At 42.0% G+C, this 21,942-nt stretch overlaps 1 protein-coding gene across 4 annotated transcripts in view; it reads left to right on the top strand.

The window, feature by feature from the left end:
* Positions 1 to 21,942, top strand: part of mtss1 (MTSS I-BAR domain containing 1) — a 93,682-nt gene that overhangs the window by 55,762 nt on the left and 15,978 nt on the right. For all 4 annotated transcript variants that reach the window (XM_038296701.1, XM_038296698.1, XM_038296697.1 and 1 more), the window contains exons 4-6: positions 9,976 to 10,060; positions 14,602 to 14,693; positions 15,710 to 15,784. In XM_038296701.1, the coding sequence (XP_038152629.1) occupies positions 9,976 to 10,060; positions 14,602 to 14,693; positions 15,710 to 15,784 (252 nt within the window). The remainder of the gene's footprint in view (positions 1 to 9,975; positions 10,061 to 14,601; positions 14,694 to 15,709; positions 15,785 to 21,942) is intronic.

Genomic DNA, 21,942 nt, shown 5'->3' with positions numbered 1-21,942 from the left:
AATAAAAAACTAATAAAAAAATTCAGCCGCAAAAAATTCAGCTCCTAAAATTCAGCCGCATTCTGGCCGTGAATGAAGAAGAAAAAAAGTTTGCCGCCGGCCGCTTCTTCCGGATCAAACCAAGAGCCTGGGCAGACAGTGGAGCCGTACTAGCTGTGATCGGCTCAGTTGTTTCACCCAGTCTGAAAAAAAAAGGCAGATTCCAATGAGACTGTTTTTCTTCCATGCGTATTGACTATAGGTATGCTGGTCTGACGGGGTATGTTTGTCTGACAGAACATCGGTTCTGATTCAGGCCTGATCTGGTCCACATGCAGAGCAGAGGCTGGTCTGTAAATGATCATCAGGTAGCAAGCATGCCTAGAAGAGCAGAGAATTACCCAGGATGCACAGCGTTTTTTGAAGCCACCACCTGTGCTGGCTGGTGTTCATCCCAGACACGCCAGCTCCATGCAAACATGCTTATTACCAAACCCATCGGGGGTCTGCATGTGGACCGCATTACTGCTGCTGATTGTTTCATGGCCCACACACCACAGGAATGTCATGGAAAAACAGCCCGTTTCTCTCCTTTTAGGGGAGCATTGCTGTGATTCATCCTGCTGATGAGGAAAGGTTTTCGGGGCCTTAGGGCAGGTGGTTTTTAGGTCCATCCAGTTATTGATGTGTTCTACGCAGACAGACACCTGATCAATGATCGACATTTCAGCTTCTGGCTGACACCAGCTCCTCCTCCGGGCTTCGATCTGTCCATGTTTTCTCCTTCCTTCAGCTGTTCGGTTGATTATCTAAATCTTTCTTCAAAGACCCCAGATGAGTCTATATATCTGTGGTTCTCCATGTCGGACGCTTTATTTTATCCACATCAGCTGATTTTTCCTGCTAACCATTTTCTGGTCGTTTCACATGACTCATTTTTTTTCTGTCTCTCTGGAAGCAGCAGAACTGTTGACGTCTTTGGCATCATGGGGTTTTCATGTACACGCACATCACAAGACAGCCCGCTGAGTCCTGACTAATTGTGACAGAGGTTTCTTGGGGTCATGTTCCACAGGAGGCATTTTCTTCATCCCAGCCGGCTGCTCAGCAGGACGCTTCAGTTTCACTTCAGTTTAATTCTATGGCTCCAATTCACAACACACGCCATCTAAACCACCGTAACCCTGATAACTGCTGAGTGTAAATGGTATGCAGAACTGAAAAGGACCACGCCAGACACAACCCAACCTAAACTGGTACTAGTTCATCCGCAGGGCTCGGCGCTGTTCTGGATCAGTTCTCAGATAACAAAGAGCGCATCAGCAGATCGCCTCATCTCCTTATGCTGCGTTCACACCGGACACAGCAGGAGCAGCAAAATCACGTCTGCTGCTTCATTTTTGCTGCTTGTACCAGTTAGTTCTGACGCGCGGCTGAAGCAGCTTTGCTGCTCTGGCTGCGCGGTGCAAAAGTGTGTCTGACGCGCGTTGGGCGGATCTTCACTATCCTTTCTTTGCCTTGCAGCTATATTTGCTGTGATCAGTGGGAATAAAGTAGTTTTATTTTGTTTTTAAGTGAGAAAATCCACCTGAAAACTTAATCATTGCAGTCAGTTCATCCAGATTACAATCCTGCCTTCCAACGTTATTTCTGTCGGAGCCGCTCAGACCCCCACATACCAGCAGTGCGCCGACAGTAGGATCCCATTCCACAGCAGCCTCTGGCCGGGTCGCCTCCTTGCGGTTTACCGCGGCAGCTGGTAGGTGTTTTTCATCTAAATAATCTAAACTTCAGGCACCAGGATAATAAAAGCGAACATATTCTGTTGGCGGGTTTCAGCATTTTTAAGTTAATTTATGCGTCAATAAACTGTTTCAGAGGAGCGATCACAGCGCTCTGTGTCATCAGCGCTGTGTCTGTCTCTCTGCCAGCTCCCAGATCAGCTTTTCTGATTGGGTGACGCGGCGGGTCGAGCAGTAAAAATAAAATTTTTCCATCTTGAGCAGCAGCGCGTGACGCGCGTCAGATGCTTAAACGCTCCCGATGCGCTGCTTCAGCTGCTCAGACGCGCTGCGCCTGCTGCTCAAAACGCGCTGCGGGACCTTTTGCTGCGCCTTGACGCGCGTCAACCATTAACTTTGCATGGAAACTCGCTGCTCCTGCTGCGCCTGCTGCGTCCGGTGTGAACGTAGCATTACAGTCAGCCTCCATAATCAGGAAATTTCAGACATTCATAAAGATCCTAGCTTCTCTACCGTGCCAAACGATTTCCAGTGATGATTCTACTTAACAGTGTGATGAACCTCAACTCATGTCATTGTTTCCTGTGTCTGGAAGCCCTGATCGGACTATCGTTTGTCGTATCCACTTCACAAAAGCCGACACTATTAAATGAATTCACCAAAGGCTGTCTTCTTCGCCTGATTCTCTGCAAACTTCCTGGGGTGCCGCCATGTTGGTTTGCTTGTTTACCTCTAGAGAGCAGTAGTACCGTATATCATCACTAGGGGGTGAGGAACCGCGTTAGCGTGGTGTGTAATCTATAAGGAGCTTGGCACGGATCGGTTTTCAGAGGGTAGTGTAAACTAAAATATTGGAAAGCACCAGAAATATGTTTTTAGAGCTGTTTTTCCTTTAATTAGCTCGGAAACAAAAAATTTTATTAGCAATTTTTTTTTTTTTTTTTTTTTTTTACATCAAATAATACCCTGCAGGAAAAAAAAATCCCTGCTTCAGTTATATACATAGTTTTATGTTTTTTTCTCCTTATTTTAAAAGAATCCAAATAAGTTCTTGGTTATTTAATATTATCACATATCATTACGACGGAGTATTAGATTTTTTTATTTTATTTTGAGAATAAAGTTGTAATATTACAAGAATAAAGTCATAAAATTACGAGAATAAAGTCACAACAAGAATAGTCATATAATTAAGAGAATAAAGTTGTACATTTACGGGAATAAAGTCGTAATATTACAAGAATAGAGTCGTACAATTATGAGAATAGAGTCTTAACATTGCGACAAAGTTGTTTTTTTTTTTGACAACTCTTACCAGAAGCCCTGTCTTCCCTAAAATGAGGAATGTTGAGCATCATGTGAAGTTATTCTTTAGCATCAGTTTGACAAATCAGGAAATCTTTTAGCTTTTAGCAGCATTTAAAATGGCAACAGATTTCTAATGGTAGATGTTTAACAAAAATAAAAGGTTGTTTTTTTAAAATAAAAAAATCATGTCATATTTTGTGTCTGATCTCCGATCTCTGCTGATCCTGACTGCCGCTCAGGTTTAAATCTTTGCAGCGGCTCAAGTCTTCAGCACAGTTCCATAAACCAGGAGCAGTTTCTACTTTCAGTTTTTCTCTGCTTTGCCGGAGTTGGATGCTGAGCTAAAGGTTGGATCCAGATCCAGGGCACTGAGCCTCTGAAAGGGCCGCTTTATGGGTGCTGATGAGGACAGCGGAGCTGGAAAATCTGGGGTTGGAGGGGGACAGTTCTGTCTCTGTTTCTCTGAAATACCGTCTAGGAAAAAGAAACGGAACGGTTATGAACAGCTGGAGGAACTCCTTGTTTCCTCTTTCCACCTGGCAAGGCTCAACAATTTCAGTCATAAAATACACATTTCATGAAATAAGTTTTTTTTTTATGTTCCGTGGCTATAAAATACCAGAAGTAATTTGTTTTTGCACTGAACCACAACAAATATTTTCCATCAAGACGCCTCTGTCGGCGGGAAGTCGTTTCTTTTTAGTATCCAGCCTTTTAGAGCTGGCTGCACAAATCTTTCCTATTCAGGTTTGGGGAACTTTTCCTGAGCAAATAATGAATAATCAACCAAACATCTAACGTCTAAATGTTTCATTCATGCGGAGTCGTAGCAGGGAGGGAAACGCAAATAAGAGCTCCTCACACCTCAACTTTTAACACATCTCTGGATTCAGAGCTGGTTGCTATGCGTGCTGTTAAACCGCTGTATCACGGGGACAGACTGTCCTCCTGGTGACCTCCGCCAGGAGATCACTAATCTAGGTTTAGGTGTTAAGTTTATGATAAAGGTGTGAATGGAGTTTTGGTTTCTGTTGGGTATAATAATAATAATACATTTTATTTTTTTTTGCTGGTATGCTTCTGCACTGTCGATCTGGAATGCCTAGGGACGCACAGCAGTTTCCCTCCAAAGCACAAGGGGGAGCCTATTTGAGCACTCGCGGGAATGTTTATTTCCCAAAATAATGTCTGAGCATCGTACAAGTGGTTGTACTTCCGTACCTCCGCGATCAACTTTTGGTTGTGGTTATCCGAAAGGCATACCAAGGACCAATGGCAGCTGCTTTTGTCTGCACAGGTTTGCCACCGTCCAACGCATAGTCAGGATTTTATTGATGTGCGCGCTGAAGGTTGGAGAACCTCTGCTCGGGGGGCGTGGTTGCGCACAGTGACAGATTTGATGGTTGCAGAGGCTATGCGTCAGAAACATAAATGAGCCTTTAGGCTGCAAAACCCGCCTTTAAATGAATGAAAGTCAATGGAAAGTCCCCACCGGAATAGTGAAACCAGACCTGTTTCTGGCTGCAGTTGTTTAGGAACCAGAGTTTTTCCAATTTCACAATTAGGACCAGTTGTTGAAATGTGAGGATATTTTGTTTGTCCTCAATTGGTATTTTGCTAATTGTTATGTTTAATTCAATTCTATTCAGTTTATTTCTATAGCTCCAATTCACAACATGTCATCTCAAGGCTCTTTCCAGTTCACCAGATCATAAAGTTTTCTATCTAAGGAAAACCAGTTGATTACATCGACTCATTGACTCTTCAGCAATCCCTCACACTAAACATGCTTGTAGCGACAGTGGAGAGGAAAAACTCCCTTTAACAGGAAGAAACCTGTTAAAATGTGGGTGTGAGATGCTTAATTAAAAATGGTTTCCAAGCACTTTGCGAATAACTAAGCGAGTAATGATGGAGATCAGGACTAAATCCACCCAAGTGCCTGGAAAGAAAAGTAATAAGAATCAAAGGAAGAAAAACTTGGTCAAAAAGCCACAAGATCTATAGAAATAGATCAAATAGAAGGTATTAGAGTTTGCAGGGATAGAAAAGAGGTTACTTCCTGTTGCTTAGTACTCTGCTGGATAGGCAAATGTTCTGCTCCGTTGTTCAGGTTCTTGGTTTCTAATATGGAAGCTTAAAGGTTAAAGACTTCCTGTTTGATTCCTGCCAAGCTGGGATTTAGATACGACCCAACATCTGCTCTTAGTTTCAGCACATTCAGCTCAGCGATGTGGATTAAACCAAACAGTTTTGGCAGGTTTGAACTAGCCCTTTAATTGGACCAACATGTTTCTTCTGACTGGAAATGATGCTGCCAGACAGAGACCAGGCTTAAATCTAACCTGAGTCCATGGAAGGAGGCGAGGATTAGGGTGATGGCCAGGAGGCCTTCCATCTTCAGAGTTGAGCTCATCATCAGCATACCAGAGAAAACCTGGAACAAGCAGCTCAGCTGTTATAGGGAGGCTTTGGCTGCTGGGAGCAGATAAAGATATTTCCACTGATTTATGGAGAAGGGTGGAAATAATATCTGAGTTTATTTAACTTTTAAATAAAGTGCTGAAAACAGGACTGATGACCCTCCGCTCACCCTGTTTTTATCTTCCTCTTTCCAAACAATCCTTCTGGTCTAAACATTCCAGAAATCTGACTAATTTTAGGCCTAATTGTGTTTTTAAGTCATTATAATCATTGTTTATTAAATGTGTTAAAGCTCTTTTAAAAGGTCTTTTTCGGGGCAGTTGCTGTATGTTTTGTGTTTGATTGTTTTTATCTTCAGTTAAGCAGCGAGAATTAAAAAAATTCCGTGATTCATGAAACCCTCCCTGGGTTTTTTCACTTCATGTTATAACATATCATTACGACGGAGTATTAGATTTTTTAAATTTTATTTTGAGAATAAAGTTGTAATATTACGAGAATAAAGTCATAAAATTATGAGAATAAAGTCACAACAAGAATAGACGTAAAATTAAGAGAATAAAGTTGTAAATTTACGGGAATAAAGTCGTAAAATTCCGAGAATAAAGTCTTAATATTACGAGAATAAAGTCATAAAATTAAGAGAATAAAGTAGTAATACTATGACTTTATTCTCTTAATATTATGACTTTATTCTCGTAAATTCACATAAAGTGAAAAGTCGTAAGATTACGAGAATAAAGTCACAACAAGAATAGTTGTAATATTAAGAGAATATAGTCATAAAACTAAGAGAATAAAGTCGTAATATTACAAGAATAAAGTTGAAACAAGAATAGTCGTAAAATTATGAGAATAGAGTTGTAAAATTATGAGAATAGAGTTGTAAAATTATGATAATAAAGTCTTAATATTACAAGAATAAAGTCAGAAAATTAAGAGAATAAAGTCGTAATATTACAAGAAAAAAGTCGCAACAAGAATAGTCGTAATATTTTTTATTTTTTTATTTATTTTATATTTTTTTTACAGTGTCCTGTCTGGCAAGGTGGCAATAAGAATAATTGTCTTGATGCCAAAAGGAGCCCAACAGATTTTACTTTCACAAGTGTAGCGGTATCGCAATTGCCATACTGCTCCACTTGTTTCATGTATATAAATTGCTTTATTATAAATATGCAGGGAGTTTTACAGTTCATATGGACACTGCAATGTAAGTAGAGCAGAAAAACAGAAGAAGAAGAAGGAAAAAGAAAAAGAAAAAAAAGGACAAAAGATGAAAGAAAGAGGAGATAGGAAGGAGACAATGACAAAACATTTTCAGTCTGCTTCATCACCTGCAATGAGATGAAAAAAAAAAGAACAGCACAAGCAAAAGACATGGTACGAGATATACAATAAAGCAAACACCTTGAAACTATCGCTAAAGTAATATTATTAAGTCTGACATGTACTCTGTGTTACCTGAAGATATGAATGTGGGGTTTCTGTTTGGAAGTGAATCTCTAAGTACCTGAAGCCTAGCACCTGTAGTTGTTTGTGAGGGTGAACTTGTGCATGTAAAGTTTTAACCATAGAAAAAATGCTCAATAGTGGTTGTGGAGAGCCGGAGAGGCGCCCCCCCCAGAGCACTGAGTCCAGCGCCGGGAGACACACAGCCCCAGGCGCCCAAGGGGACCCCAGAAGCGAAGGCACCAAGGCGGGGCCAGCCCCGGAAACCAGACCCCACCAAGGCAGGAGGAGAGACAGCCACGAAGAAGCCCCCCAGCCACCGCCATGCCGGCGCCCCGGGGAGCCGCGGGGACGAGTCCGCGGGCCCCGCCGGCAGCCGGCCACCCCGAAGTAGGGCCGGGCACCGAACACCAGCCCCCCCACGGCGCCGACCGAAACGCCCCAGCCCCACAGAGCACCGAAACACGCCCCGCCCCCCGGCACCAAGTCCCGGCGACCGGCCGCAACACCCACCGCGACCGCACCACCCAGGAAAAACACTCAGGCGGCCCCGCCCCCGGCCGGGGTCCACGCGCATCCACCGCGAACCGGCCGCGAGTGCCGCGGGACCCCCCCAAAACGCCCCCCCGGCCAAAAGCGCAGCCCCACCCCACCAAGACCGATGCCAACAGCGCGCAACGAAACACACCGTGCACAGAATCAGCCCGAGAGCAGAAAAGCCGCCCGGCGCAAAACCGCAAGAAGAGCAGACCGCAGCCGGCGAAACCACCCCCCCCAGCAGCCCGAGGGGCAGCACAAAGCCAGAGCGGAGCGAACCGCGCCGCCCCCCCACCGGACGAAGCCAAAGCAGCAAAGCCACGTCTGCCGCCCCCCGCACCAGGCCCTGACACGCGGCCAGAGCAGCTCCGCCGCCCCGGCCCCCCAACACGCGCCGGCCATAGCCACTCCAAGCCCCCACCCGCCCTGCAGCCCCACCCGCCGCGATCAGCGGGAACAGAGCAGCCCGGCCATGCCTCCAGGAGTTAAAACCCACCCGAATACCCAGCCAGCGCAGCCAGCCCGCCCAGCCGGCCCCCCAACACCACCCCCCGCCGGAGCCGCCCGGACCCCCACACACCAGCGTCGCGCCGCCAGCAGGACCCCCACCCAGCAGGCCCGCCCGCCCCCCGAGAAAACAGACATGCCAAACCCCCCCCCCCCAAAAAAAAAAAAAAAAAAAAAAAAAAAGGAGCCCCCACTATGCGACAGCGGACACCAGACACCGGCCCGCCCGCAACCGCTCCCCCCCCACCGAGGAAGAGAGAAAAAAAAAAAAACATAAATAAATAAATAAATAAATAGGTAAATAAATTAATTAATTAATAAATTAATAATTACAATTAAAATAAATAGGCAAGAGGAGAAGTGCGAGCGGAAAAAACGGAGCCCAGAACAGGACCCAAGACCCGCACCCCACCATGCCGTGCAGCCCCCCCCCCCCCCCCCCCCCCCGCAAACCGATACCACAGAACCGGCATAGGAAAGAAATACCGCCCAGGAACCAGCATCGTAGCGAAGGCACCGACCCCGAAAATCCCGAACAACAGCCAGCCCCACCCCCGAAGCGGATCCAGTCCCAGGCCCCAGGGATCCGAGGCCCCAAGGGCACCCGATCCCCAGACAGGAGCCCCAGCAAAGGCCCGGCCGGCCGGGGCCAGTGGAGAGGCCGCCAGGAATGAGCCAGCAGTCCCCCGGGCATCCACCCCCAGCTCCACCAGTGCACCGGTGAGCCCCGACGCCAGCCAGCGGAGGGAGAGCAGGACGGGGGGAATGCGCTCCGCACTTAGCGGAGACTTGAGATGTAGAATAGTCGTAATATTACGAGAATAGAGTCGTAAAATGAAGAGAATAAAGTCGTAATATTACAAGAATAAAGTCGCAACAAGAATAGTCGTGATATTACGAGAATAGTCGTAAAATTAAGAGAATAAAGTCGTAATATTACAAGAATAAAGTCGCAACAAGAATAGTTGTAATATTACGAGAATAGAGTCGTAAAAATTAAGAGAATAAAGTCGTAATATTACAAGAATAATGTCGCAACAAGAATAGTCGTAATATTACGAGAATAGAGTCGTAAAATGAAGAGAATAAAGTCGTAATATTACAAGAATAAAGTTCCCTCAATCTGCACCGACTCTAAAGCTTGGCGGATGTTCGCCGTCGTTTGGCTTCTTGCTTGTTTTTTTTTGTTTTTTTCTTGAACCAGAGACAAAAAAATGCGGAGAAGACATTTTTGATTTTCCATGAAGCTACAAGGATCAGATCTTCAACCTGCTCTTCCTATTGGTGCAGAATCATTTTTTGTCGATGTGGCATTTAAATATTTATGTATTTTGGACTCAACATTTTTAAAGTAATTATTTATATACTATATTTTTTATTTTTGTGAAAATAATACTTTTACTTACTAACCCATTCTAGACATTCTGTGTAAGAGTTATAAAAAAAAAAGAAGTTCTATCTGTGACCTTTGGGATCATAATCAGATGAAACTGGATTTTCTGCAGCATTGTTATTTTTATTATAACTGGAGTTTTTCTTTTAGAATAACAGAAGTACGGCGAATAATCCCGTGAATTATAGGTGTTTGTGTTGCTCTGCATGTCAGGGAGGGAACCTCTCATGTTTTCTAAGTCTTTGTCACATGAAGTACAGTGATCTGGTGTCATGGCTGCTCTGCTGATGTGGCTGAAACATGATACCGTAACTGTAAGCCTCTAGTTTTGAAAGAAAGCGGCATTCTTACATAATTTACCACCATAATGAGACACATGAAGCTGCATGCATAGTTCCATCAGATTACAGCCTTAAAACTTAATCTGTGTTTTAGTTGGTCTCCTGTATGAGGCAACAGGCCCAGCTTCCCTCAGGCTGAGTAACATGCAACATTGATTTATTAAAAACATACAAACTGGAATAAGATCTGTTCTGAATAATTACATGATGTTTTGTTGACGTTCCGATGCTTGAATCTGTCTCGGATGATTTCTGTCTGATTTCTAACATGAAGCTCTGCTGGTTGTTCCAGGTGCCACCAAGGAGATCGGCTCTGCGCTGACCAGGATGTGTATGAGACACCGCAGCATCGAATCCAAGCTTAAACTGTTCACCACGTAAGACACTGAAACACTTTTGCTTTCCTTATTAGGACTTCACATTCGGTTTAGTCTCTGGGTTGTTGCCAAACGCTGAACCATTACCCCTGCATGCTGTTCATAAACACAGGTTTTTCTGCTTCATTGAAAATTACGAATCTATTTGAGCTCAGACTTTCAGAATAATGCTTAAAGCAAAAAATACAGATTTACCAGGAATGTTGGCTGTTCAGTAGGGGAGTGTGTAACACTGCGGCCTTGCAGCAAGAAGGTTACAGCTGTCTTTCTGCATGGAGTTTGCACGTTCTCCCTGTGCATGTGTGGGTTCTCTCCGGGTACTCTGTCTTCCTCCCACAGTCCATGGGGTCTGCTGGTTGGATGTTAGTTTAATTCAATTCAGTTTATTTATATAGTGCTATTTCACAACACACGTCATCTCAAGACACTTTCCAGTTCACCAGATCATCCAGTCAGATTGATTCAAAGTTTTCTATCTAAGGAAAACCAGTTGATTGCATCGACTCATTGACTCTTCAGCAATCCCTCACACTAAGCATGCTTGTAGCGACAGTGGAGAGGAAAAACTCCCTTTTAGCAGGAAGAAACCTCCAGCAGAACCAGGCTCAGTGTGAGCGACCATCTACCGCAAACCCAGGCTCGGTCGGTTAATATCACAGATGTTAATACGTAGACGCCTCATTGGACGCTGCGGGCAGCTAGGCCGAGGTGCCCGTAGGGCGGCCATCTTGGGTCAGACCAAAGTTCAGACTGCTGCTGTCAGAAGACTCCTCACATGGAAGATGATCAAAGATAATATCACAATAACCTTTTTACATTTCAGAAACCCTTGAAAGGGCAAACAAATATTTTATAATTACCTTTCAGTTAGATTACACACATTTATTCAGATTAAAAATATTTTAAACTGAACTCTAACTGGGGGAAATATATACATAGTTATATATTTTGCAATTAAATATTAATGTTATAAGCACAAAATGATATATCAATATATTATATACATATTATATATGATTATAATATATTATTATTTAGTATTTTTAAAGATTTTTCTGTGATAATAGTATTACGATCTATAGAGGAAACTTAGTTGTAATATTATTTATGAAAGAGAGTATAGTTGTTTTTCTGTGTTTTTATCAATTTTATGTTAATTTTTATTTATTTTTTATATTTTTCATATGAAAGTTAGTGGCTAATGTATTCTTTGTCCAACTAAAGGGTTTTAGTCCTTATAATTTTCTCTAAACTTCTTCCAAAACTCTTTTTCAAACAATGTTTGAGGATAGAAAATTGTTTTGATGAGGATAATCCATCATAAAATCCTTCTAATGAAAGGTAATCCCACTGGATCTGGTTTGTAGTCTCCCGTTATTTGCGCACCCATAGGTGGAATAGAAGCCGGGCATCCTAAGGGGAAGCTCTGGAAGTTTGCTAGTTATCAGTACAAACCGAAATGATGTATTAAAACAGAAAATCAGATCAATCCATTTGCTCCCATGTAGCCGTGAAAGATTCTCGTTTTCAGTCACAGTTTAGCTGAAAATCAATTAAGAGTTCACCGGATTCGGAGTGTATCGCCTCTGACAGCAGCCTGGTCTGACCTAAGATGGCGGCTCTGACCCGATGACGCGGGGTCAATCTATGTCTTTGGGTTAACGTTAGAACAAATGTTTCCGTTGCAGGTATTAAACTATGGAAAACTCCAAATGTGACCCTGAAGAGCTGCACAGTTATTTTTCTGTTAAAGAAAATGTTTAAAAATTGAGTTTCTGTCCCGTGGAAGATGAAAGGAATTGAAGATTTATTTATGATTTTATGTTTATTCCCTTTTCTTCTATCTACCCAATTGATGCATTTGTACAGACAGGGGAAGGTCTGATAAGTTTTTCTTCCCTGCTTCTTCTTTTATTTGTCGTTTAATGATTAAACTATGTTTTATTAAATGTAATTATGTCAACAAACACCTTAGTCAAAAACCTAGATGTTAACTTAGAGGATGTGAGGAGCAGCAAACCATCCGACGGTGAAATCATTAAAATGGTCCTCACTCTGATGCCAAAACAGAGGAAACACACAGGCAGACGGAGTAGCAGCTGCTGAGGAGGACAGGCAGGTGGAGGTGTGCAGGATGGAGCGATGACACATTTCCTCTGACAGTGTGGGAACCAGACAGCTAATTAGCCTCTGCTGACGTACGCTCCTGTGAACCGCTGCAGCCCTCGCAGCGTCACTCGCTTTCCCGTCACCACGGAGACGACAGATTCTGAATCCCGTTTGTTTACTCAGTCAGGCTTTTATCTGTTAAACTGATTCCTGCTTTTCACCGCTGGGTTTAGTGGGTGCAATGTTCAATACGAAGCAAATTGGCAAATATTAAACAAAATGTTGGATCAATCTTTACATGATTTGATTGTAAGTTTAAAGTTTAAACTCTCCCCCCCTTTTCACCGTAGCTCTTGTTATTCCTGCCCGCCGTCTTTTAGCTCATCGGTTGACATATGAGGCGCTGCTCAGTCCTGAAACGCTCAGATCTCTCATTTCCTTCTGGTGATGTTTCATTTTTCCTGGCTGACTCAGCTCTTCTCTGTTGAACCGTTTTAACGAACATCTTCCTGCCTTTATAAAAAAAAAAAAGCTTTCTGCAGTGTTTCAGATTAGGCGTCATGTTGTCTTATTACTGGGGCTGTGGAAAAAAATAGATTTAGTGATATATTGTGATTTTCGCTGCCCAATATAATATGGATCTTTCAGTTTCTAATCTAACATTTTTACCTAAAACAATGAGGGAAAATGGGCTTCCTTTGGTAGATGGCGCTGTGGAGCCTTTTTTATCGATAGTTAAGGCAATCACAGTGGGAAATGTGGACTGACTTAAACCCCAAACAATATGCTGGTGAAGATTCTGAGTCATCCAGGTCATAGTCATTCCAATAAAAGAAAATTAAAAACAATCCACTGAACTTTGCTTCCAAGTTTGAAGACGTTTCTCTTCCCATTCAGGAAGCTTTTTCAATTAAAAATGTCAGAAATAGCGTTGAGTTCCAGGTTTTATCCATAGCCCAACAAAGCCTGGTTTTTGTTTTAAAAACATGCAAATAGAAACAGATGAACGGGCCTCCCTTCCTTTGGAATGGGGGTCCCGTGGCATCTTTTGTTAGCCCGCAATGCTCCATACCTGTCTATTAGGGATGGAACGGTTTATGAAAACCGTCCAAACCGTTCGGTTCGACTGTCTCGGTTCGGTTCGCGTGTGTTGCATTCGGTTCATGCGCTGCTCCTTTTTCTCATAGGCGAAGTGTTTACACTCCAGAGCAGAAGGTGGCGGTACTGCGACCAAAGCCAACCACCAGTAGTAAACAAGAAGAAGAAGAAGAAGCGAAGCAGCGTAGCCGGGTGTAGCAGGGGAAAAAATCAGTTGTTGTGGAGAATTGTGTGGGTATGGCGAGTGGGAAAGAACAGGAGTTGGAAGACGCGCCAGCAGCACTTTATAGGTCTGCTGTATGGGAGCACTTTGGATTTAGAGTGACCTACGATGACGCCGTAAAGAAAGTTGTGGATAAAAGTGCAACAGTGTGCAAGCCTTGTGCAACACGTTTTGTTTATGCTAACAACAACACAACCAACATGTCACCTCACCTGCGGATATATTGATCATTATAATATTTACTGGATTATTTATTTTGTTATTTTAGATAACACAGTGGCACTTTAAGCTTGATAAGAAATCCAGCCTTATTTATTAGATTGTATTTCAAACACTGCAGAACAAACTGAGTTTTGAGTTTTGATAATCAGGAATTGAAACGTCAATTTATCCTGAGTTAATTTCAAACAAAGGGACTTAAGTCTAGTTTTGATAGAGGGAATTAAAGGGAATTGTTGGCCTGGCTGAATAGGCGAGGTCCTCTGCTCTCCTGTACAGAGGCTGGGTCTGCAATGATAGAATTGATTCACTCAATTGCTGCATTGTATTTTTTAGAAAGCCATCCCCTCTGATTAAGGTTGTTTTTTCTTTCTTAACATAGATGGCTTCCTCCCCGCCCCTCTCAAACCACCTAAACAAGATGGAGTCTAGCAAACATATACAGTACTTGCTTTTTTAATCTCTACATTTCATTTTGATTGGTCAAATATCACAGTATATAGTGATACTGAAATATAGCGATAATATCGTATTGTGACCAAGTTATCGTTAAACGTATCGTATCGCAACACTCATGTAAATACTCCCGCCTACTTATTACCATGATGGTGGTTCAGGCAGAGGCTCCTCCAATCTGATTTGACCTTCTGGTCTGAGTAAAGCGGCTGATTTTAAATAATCTACAGCTATTTTTATTTTTGCCTATCGTTGTACAGATTATTATATCCTCTCTAACAAACTTAAACTTAAAAAAATGTGATGTTTTAAAAAACTTTCGCTTCGAGTCTCTTTTCACCAAATGAAGTTGGGATATATATCACATCTTGGATTTATTATTTAAGTTGAACCTGATGCGGCTGAAAGGCGATTCTGATTGAACGTTGTTTTTCAGAGCGCTCTCAGAAAGTCTCATCTCACCTCTGGAGTTAAAATTGGAGGATTGGAAGAAGGGGGCGGGACAGCTGGACAAGGACCACGCCAAAGGTAGGCCGGCGGCTCAGACACCCGAGCTTTTCCCACAGAGTTGCATCAGCTGGCCTTTACTTTTCAACCATCAAATTGTTCAATTCAGTTTATTTCAATAGCTCCAATTCACATCATTTCATCTCAGGTCACTTTTCAGTTCAACCAGATCATCCAGTCAGATTGATTCAAAGTTTTCTATCTAAGGAAAACCATCGACTCATTGACTCTTCAGCAATCCCTCACACTAAGCATGCTTGTAGCGACAGTGGAGAGGAAAAACTCCCTTTGAACAGGAAGAAACCTCCAGCAGAACCAGGCTCAGTGTGAGCGGCCATCTGCTGAGGCCAACTGGGGTTCAAGGAGACAGAAGCAGACATAGAAAAAGAAGCATAGATACAAAAGGCAACTGTCAACCAGCTCCACAGGCGGCCCCGTCCAGGAAACACACAGCCAGGCAGACGAGCTCCCATGTCAGAGGATGAAGAGAGCACATCCAGTTAGTCACAGTCAGAGAAACAGGACTACACTGGAAAACAGGCCAAGCTCCAACATCTAGAAACAAAGGTGTTCATGGCAGCAGCACAGCTGATATTTCTCTCCAGGATGGAGTCACAGCCAAACAGGAACAGACCAGATGAAGCTACTATGAGAAAAAGCAGAGAGAGCAGAACGTTAGAGATTGAACTTACAGATTCTGCAGAGTGGAAGAATAGAGAGAGAATGATGAAAAAGGGGTCCCTGATTCATTAGTGCATTCAGCAGCCTACAGAACAGCTAACTCCCTTCATTCACTGTAAATGTTAGCTTCATTTGTTCATAAATGTCTCTTTTATTGTTTCGTTTATTTGTTAAACAATTGTTATCATTGTGTTGTTTTCATCATGTAAAATGATGAATACAAAGCAAATCAAGCTGGAAAATTGGCAGCTCATATCAGGGAATCCGTTACACTGATGTTCAAATGATGATCAGCTTTAACGATCCTGCTTCAGTGGATCACCTGGTCTGAGCTGTGGGTTTCTGTCTCTGTTTAGAGTACAAGAAGGCCAGAGCAGATATCAAGAAGAAGTCATCAGACACCATCAAACTGCAGAAGAAGGTGAAGAAAGGTGAGTTCTGTTCATTCATCACTAAAATCACCGACGGTGAATTGCTGTGATCCAGGTCTGTTTTCTGTCTGCTGTCAGGAAGAGCAAATAATCCTTCTGGAAGCATGTTTCATGTCTGCAGACTGCAGCAGACGATAAAGTCTTTTCTGTCGTGGTCTAAAGGTTTTTACCAGGAATGATGAACAGACAGGAACAACACGTCCCTGTTCCTGATGCCTCTGCAGACAGGAAGCTTGTGCTCTGGGGTTAGAAACGGCTGTTAGCTGCAGCCGATCAGCTGACTGACGACTACCGATCCGTTCTCGGCTGCGGGGAGACGATTATGGACCGTAAACTGATGCTTGTTAGTCTTGACTTTGGCTTTGTTTGTGCTGATGTGGTCTACCTTCGACCCGGCTTTGTCAGAAGTTTTATAAATGTTACAAAGACGTAGTCGTGTGCGTTTGTTTTCAGCGTGCGGTTATCCCCTGCACCGGGGTAATCCTGTTTATGCTGTCAGAGCAGAGTTAGGCTTGTTGGTTGGAGCTTTGCCACAGAAACCAAGACTGTGCTTCACAAACACCTGGTCCACACCCTGCCCTGCTATCAGAGGACACACCCTGCAGTTGCCATGGCTGCGCTCAGATCCCATAATAAAAAAAAAAAAAAAACCTGAAACCTTGTAAGGAAAGAAAACTGTGAGACGTGCGTTTGTTACAACAGGTCCAACCCAGAGATCATCACCAGACTGTTCCTGGATTACTTCCGGGATGTTCCGATCCGACTGCGTTCCTCACAATGTCGCTGGGCAGAACTCAGAGAAAGATGACTCAGATAATGATAATGTTCCACAGAAGTGTTTGTTTTGTTTGTTTTATGCTCCTCATGTTAATGAAGCTGCTCTCACTGCAGTTCAACCCTCTGGAGCTGTTAAGCAAGCTCTGCACCGGTGGGAACGGACTGACAGACACACTGTGTGATCTGAATATGTTCAATAATCTGATGGTGTTTGACTCAGAGTGATGATGGCTGCATGTTTTAGCTGCTAGCAGAAAAAGACCATGATCTCAACCAGGCTTTTAGCTTTTAGCTAGGAATACACCGGTCCGGGGGTAACCCCCCCCCCCCCCCCCCCCCCCCCCCCCCAAAATGTTGAAATTTAGACTCTCCGAAACGCCATTTCCTGCGTTTTGAGGTAGAATGCAGCTAACAATTTCTCTTTGTTCCAACACTACTTTTGTCCTGAATATGGGAGGTCTGTGTGCTTGATTAGAGGTGGAAATTTCATAAGGAAGACATGAGTTTCTTTTTAGCTAAAATATTATCAGGGTTTCCGCAGGTCATTAAAAATCATTAATCAGGGTTCCCTCGGGTCCTTAAAAAGTCTTAAAAGGCATTGAATTCTTCCAAATAAAACTAAGGCCTTAATTGGTATTAAAATGTCTTAAATCAGTCTTTCGTAGGTCTTAATTTTTAAAACATCATAAATAGGATTATTTTATTATGATTTATTTTTGGAATCTAAATAAAACATTAAAATTGACCTTTTTTCTTTTATTTGAAAAAAATAACTGCTCGCCATTATTGGTTCTGTCTCGATAGCGGAACCAATAAAAGCGTTGTTGCGGCCGGGACATTTGGGAGATGCTCCATTAACTTTTTGTCTGGAAAATATGAGCAAGTGTAAATGTAACCAAAATTGTCTCCAGCCAAGAGTTTTCTCCATGGCTAAAACCAGGGAACATACATGAGGCTCAGTGGATTTAGTGCAAGAAGCAATTCAAGCTCGGAACGATGGGAATTAAGGCAGTGGAGTCGCACATGCGAAGCACGAAACACAAAGCGTCAAAAATTAGTTCCACCCTTGTCTCTGCAACGCCTCCACTTATCACCAAATCAAACATACTAAGAAAACCATACAAAGAAAAATATCTGCAAAAAGACTTAGCACTGGTTATGTTGTGGCTTTAAATCTGATTTGTTTTGTTCCCTGCTAAAACAAAGTTTGTGAATTGAGTTAAATAATTGTTCAAATATATCTGTCATTTGTGTGTTTTTAGCTTTCTTCCTGTATGGGAAGCTTTTCAACATTTGAAACATTAGTACAGTGGTTTATGTTAAAATAAACCTTTGGGTTAAGTTGTTGCAAGCAGGTTTTTCTTGTGTTTCTTGTGATTTTGGTCTTAAATCTTTATTTCAAGTGACATTAAAAAGTCTTGAATTTAACTTGCCTTATGCTGCAGGAACCCTGATAAATTATTATTTTTTAAATCAAGGCCTTAATTAGTTAAATGTGATTATTGTGGCATTTACAAACAATTTGATCAGATATATTATGAGATATAACTGGTTCAGCATGCGTGGAACTGCTTCCGGTTGATTGTAAAGCTGTATGTTTGGTAAAGATGCTTGAGGCAGAGAAAAAGCTAGAGAATGGGAAAATGCAAATTTCAATAAGTGGCTGGAAAACGAGGAATTTGAGATGGCTGCATCCTGTCAACGGTGAAGATGATGAAGGATTTAGCCATGTTTTTATTTCTATATATATATAAGAAGTTGACTTTTTATCACTTGCCCAAAGGGCAAGTGAATTTCACGTTTCATTTGCCCAGAAACAATTTTTACTTGCCCAGTATAATGTTTGATAAATATAGTTCCTAATATTCATTTTTGTACATATTTTTGTACATATATATCAATGAAACATATATGTTTGTTTTTTAAACAAAACATTTAAAAAACAAACATATGAATTGATGTTTGTTTTTTAATGTTTTTTGTAATTCAGTAAGTTTCCAGGTTCCTGGTGTGTATCTGCATGCGTCAGATAATGAACTCAAGCCTACATTACCATGTTAACATGCTTTTCAATCCTTCCTGCACATTCTTTTCAAACTAAACTTTGCTTTAAACTGTTGTGTGCTTGGAAAAAGATAGATTCTAATGTTAAAAATCTAAAAAAAACTTGACAGGTTAAAAACTTACACTACTACTACTCACCAATTTAACACATTTAGCTCTATAACATTTAAATGCACCACTCCAATGTCTAAGAGAAAAACATTTAATGAAATTTTTTTAATGTATGACCTGCATCACTGTATAGAAGACTGCCATATGATAGAAATATTTACACTATGCGCATACAGTTATTATTATTATTTTCCTAATCCCTGACTGATCATTTTTAATCCAGCGTGTATTATAGTATAGATTAAATTCATCATCGCGGCTTTTTCAAATCACGCGAGAATGTGTACAAAACAAGATCAGATGACCGTTGATATATGATTGGCCGAATTTAGGTGTTCAGTCTGACGTGTAACTAACTGGCCTGCAGAAGTAACGAAAAAAACCCACAGATTATAAAGCAGGATTTATTTTTAAATTGACATTTTCAAAATTTTGGGACAATATTGTCTGATAAAGAGAACATTTATATACATGTTTAATCCAGAGTGATTGGCCATTCAAATATGACTTCCCTAGGACTTAGTAGTGTTGAATTGATACAATAAAAGATTTAAAATGATTGAATTTGGATTTGAATGCATTATATAAAAAATGTCAAACAATGTTTTGAAACATTAGATTGTTTTGTTACCGTAGTTACAATCTGATGCTGTAAGTGAAATCTTCTGTGTCCCTGATAACAACCAATCAGCTCTGGTGGCTTGAAGCTCCGCCCTCTCTCTCAGGTTCCACGAACCCCTTTAAATACTTGCTAACGGTGGCGAGGAGGGGCCCAAAATCTCAGCTCTGCTTTAGGCCCTGTAAAACCTTGGACCGCCCCTGAAGATGACAGGCAGCAGATCAAACATCGATGAGGAAGAAAAGCCTGATCTTCTCTCATTATAGATGGATAATTCTTATTTATTTATAGAGGATTCTGTGCTGAGCATATGTTGTGCTGAGAGCTGCAGAAACATGGAGACGATGTGAACGCAGCAAATCTGGGCCAACACCAACTCACCGCTCCAGGCTCCGTTTAAATGCTCTGTTTCTATCCGGCAAACAGAAGCAAGCAGCGATTCACGTGATCAGGAAACAGAGTTGTCTTCTTTTAAAAGAATGAGTTATCAACCAACTTCTATAATAACGTATTTAAGCTGTTATTGAAGTGGTGATTTTATTCCTCCTCTGAACTGATGCCAGGCTTTAATTGTGGTTGATATCATCGCTCTATGCTGCTGCAACATTTCTCCCTGAATTTCTGCTCCCCCTCTCTCACCTCTACCTCAGGTTGACATACAAACATTTTCTTAAATCTGTTTTTCTCTTGAGTTCAGGGCGTTACTTTTAGCTCCATTTTTCAGGACACGGGTTCGTTGAGTTCACCAATGAAGAGCTCTTTATTCCGTTGTTGTTTTCCATTTTAACAGTAATAAATATTCTTCTGATTTCAAGTCTACTAAGTATTTTTAGAGATGGAAAATGATGTGAAATCAACAGATGAGGTTTTAGATTTCAGCAGGCTGGTGGTGCTCTGCTGACCCCTGCTGGCTACACCTCAGTAATGCAGTAGTTTTCTACAGCATTTATATTTTAGTTCAAATTAAAAAAGGAATCTTTTGGTGTTAATTGATTAAAATCTTATTACTCTGAATAATTCTGACTCTTTACACTTAATGAAATGGAGTAGAGATGGACCGATACATCGGCTGACAGTTCATTTAGGCCGATATTAGCTTTTCTTGTTTTTGTTTTGCGTTTTCTCGGCTAATGTGTTTGCCGATTCATTTTTGTATTCAGCAGTAGGGATGGAAACCAAATTTTAGCTTTTTATCGGTACCAACCAAATTCCATCAGTACTCTGGAGAATTTATCCCTATAAAATATGCAGTACCTAAAAGCATTGTTGTGATGGACAGGAAGTGGAAGGATGGTCGAGTTTTCACATGATTGAACGCATAAAAAGAAGCTACAGCAAAGAAAACTACCACGGCTCATGTGAGCAATTTGAAGGAAGGACCTTCTTTCCGAAATGTGATGCAGATTAAACCCTCTGGAAGATTTGGGAAGTGAAGTACAAAACCAGCAGTGGGAATGCTTTAAATATATGGAAGCGCCGGTTAAGGGCAGAAGAAATCACGGTAGCCACATTTACGTTACCCTCTGAAAACCGATCCCTGCCGAGTTTGGTACCTCACAACCTTTTACACACCATGCTAGCGTGGTTCCTCACCTCCTAATGGCGAACTACGGTACTACTGCTCTCTAGAGGTCAATAAACAAATCAACATGGCGGTGCCAGTAACGTTCAGAGAGTTTGGTTCATTGTAGGGCTGCAACAACGAATCGATAAAATCGATAAAAATTGACTTTTAAAAGCGTTGGCAACGAATTTAATCATCGATTAGTTGTGTCGCGCGATTAATGCGTCATCCGCCGCCGCCGTCAAACGGGGGAAGAAAAAAAAATATGGCGGAGCGAGTCAGCGCCGCAGTTGCAGTGTTGCCAACTCAGCGACTTTTCAGACCCCTCCAGCGACTATTTTTCAAAAAAGCGACTAGCGACAAATCTGGCGACTTTTTACGGTGTCACTGGCGGCTTTTGCCTGCTGTGGGGCGCCTCCCCCATCCCAACGCCTTTCTCCCTCTCCCACAGGAATCCCTCTAAGCGCTGCAGTCAGAGCCGCAGGATTTTAGTGAGGAGTTTACCCTCAGCGTCCAGACTGCAAATGAAGCGCGCATGCGCCGGGATTGACGGCGCAAATTGATCACAATAATTAAAATAGCCTGCGCTTTGTAAAGTGAAAAAAGTCGTAACATGCAACTTTTGTAAAAACAAATGAACATGGCACGGAAGCACCACTGTTATGACGCAGCACCTGAAAAGAAAACACGTTGGAGCCTTCAATGGCAGTGAAGATAGCTGATCAGCAGGATGAGTAACCATGTTTGTTTCATTTTAAAGTGGGGAAACGTTACGTTAGTTTCTCAGGTAGCTCATCTGATGCTTTCCTTACCGTGTTAGTAGGTTACAGACAGGGATAAGGTTGGCTACTTATTTTACTTTTAATTTCATTTAAATTTGTTTAAGCAGTGTTTATATTTTCTTTATAAATAAATTAACTTGCAAATGATGAGGGCAAGGCTTTTAAAGTTTTAATCTTCTGTCAAAGATAAAGTAAAGATGATCCTGCAATTTATAGAAGTAAAGCAGAACAAAATCCAGCA

This window comes from Cyprinodon tularosa, unplaced genomic scaffold (assembly GCF_016077235.1).
Source record: "Cyprinodon tularosa strain WSP-4 unplaced genomic scaffold, ASM1607723v1 ctg375, whole genome shotgun sequence".
Taxonomy (NCBI): domain Eukaryota; kingdom Metazoa; phylum Chordata; class Actinopteri; order Cyprinodontiformes; family Cyprinodontidae; genus Cyprinodon; species Cyprinodon tularosa.
The sequence above is the reverse complement of the archived record's forward strand: the minus strand, read 5'-3'. Positions and strand labels throughout refer to the sequence as shown.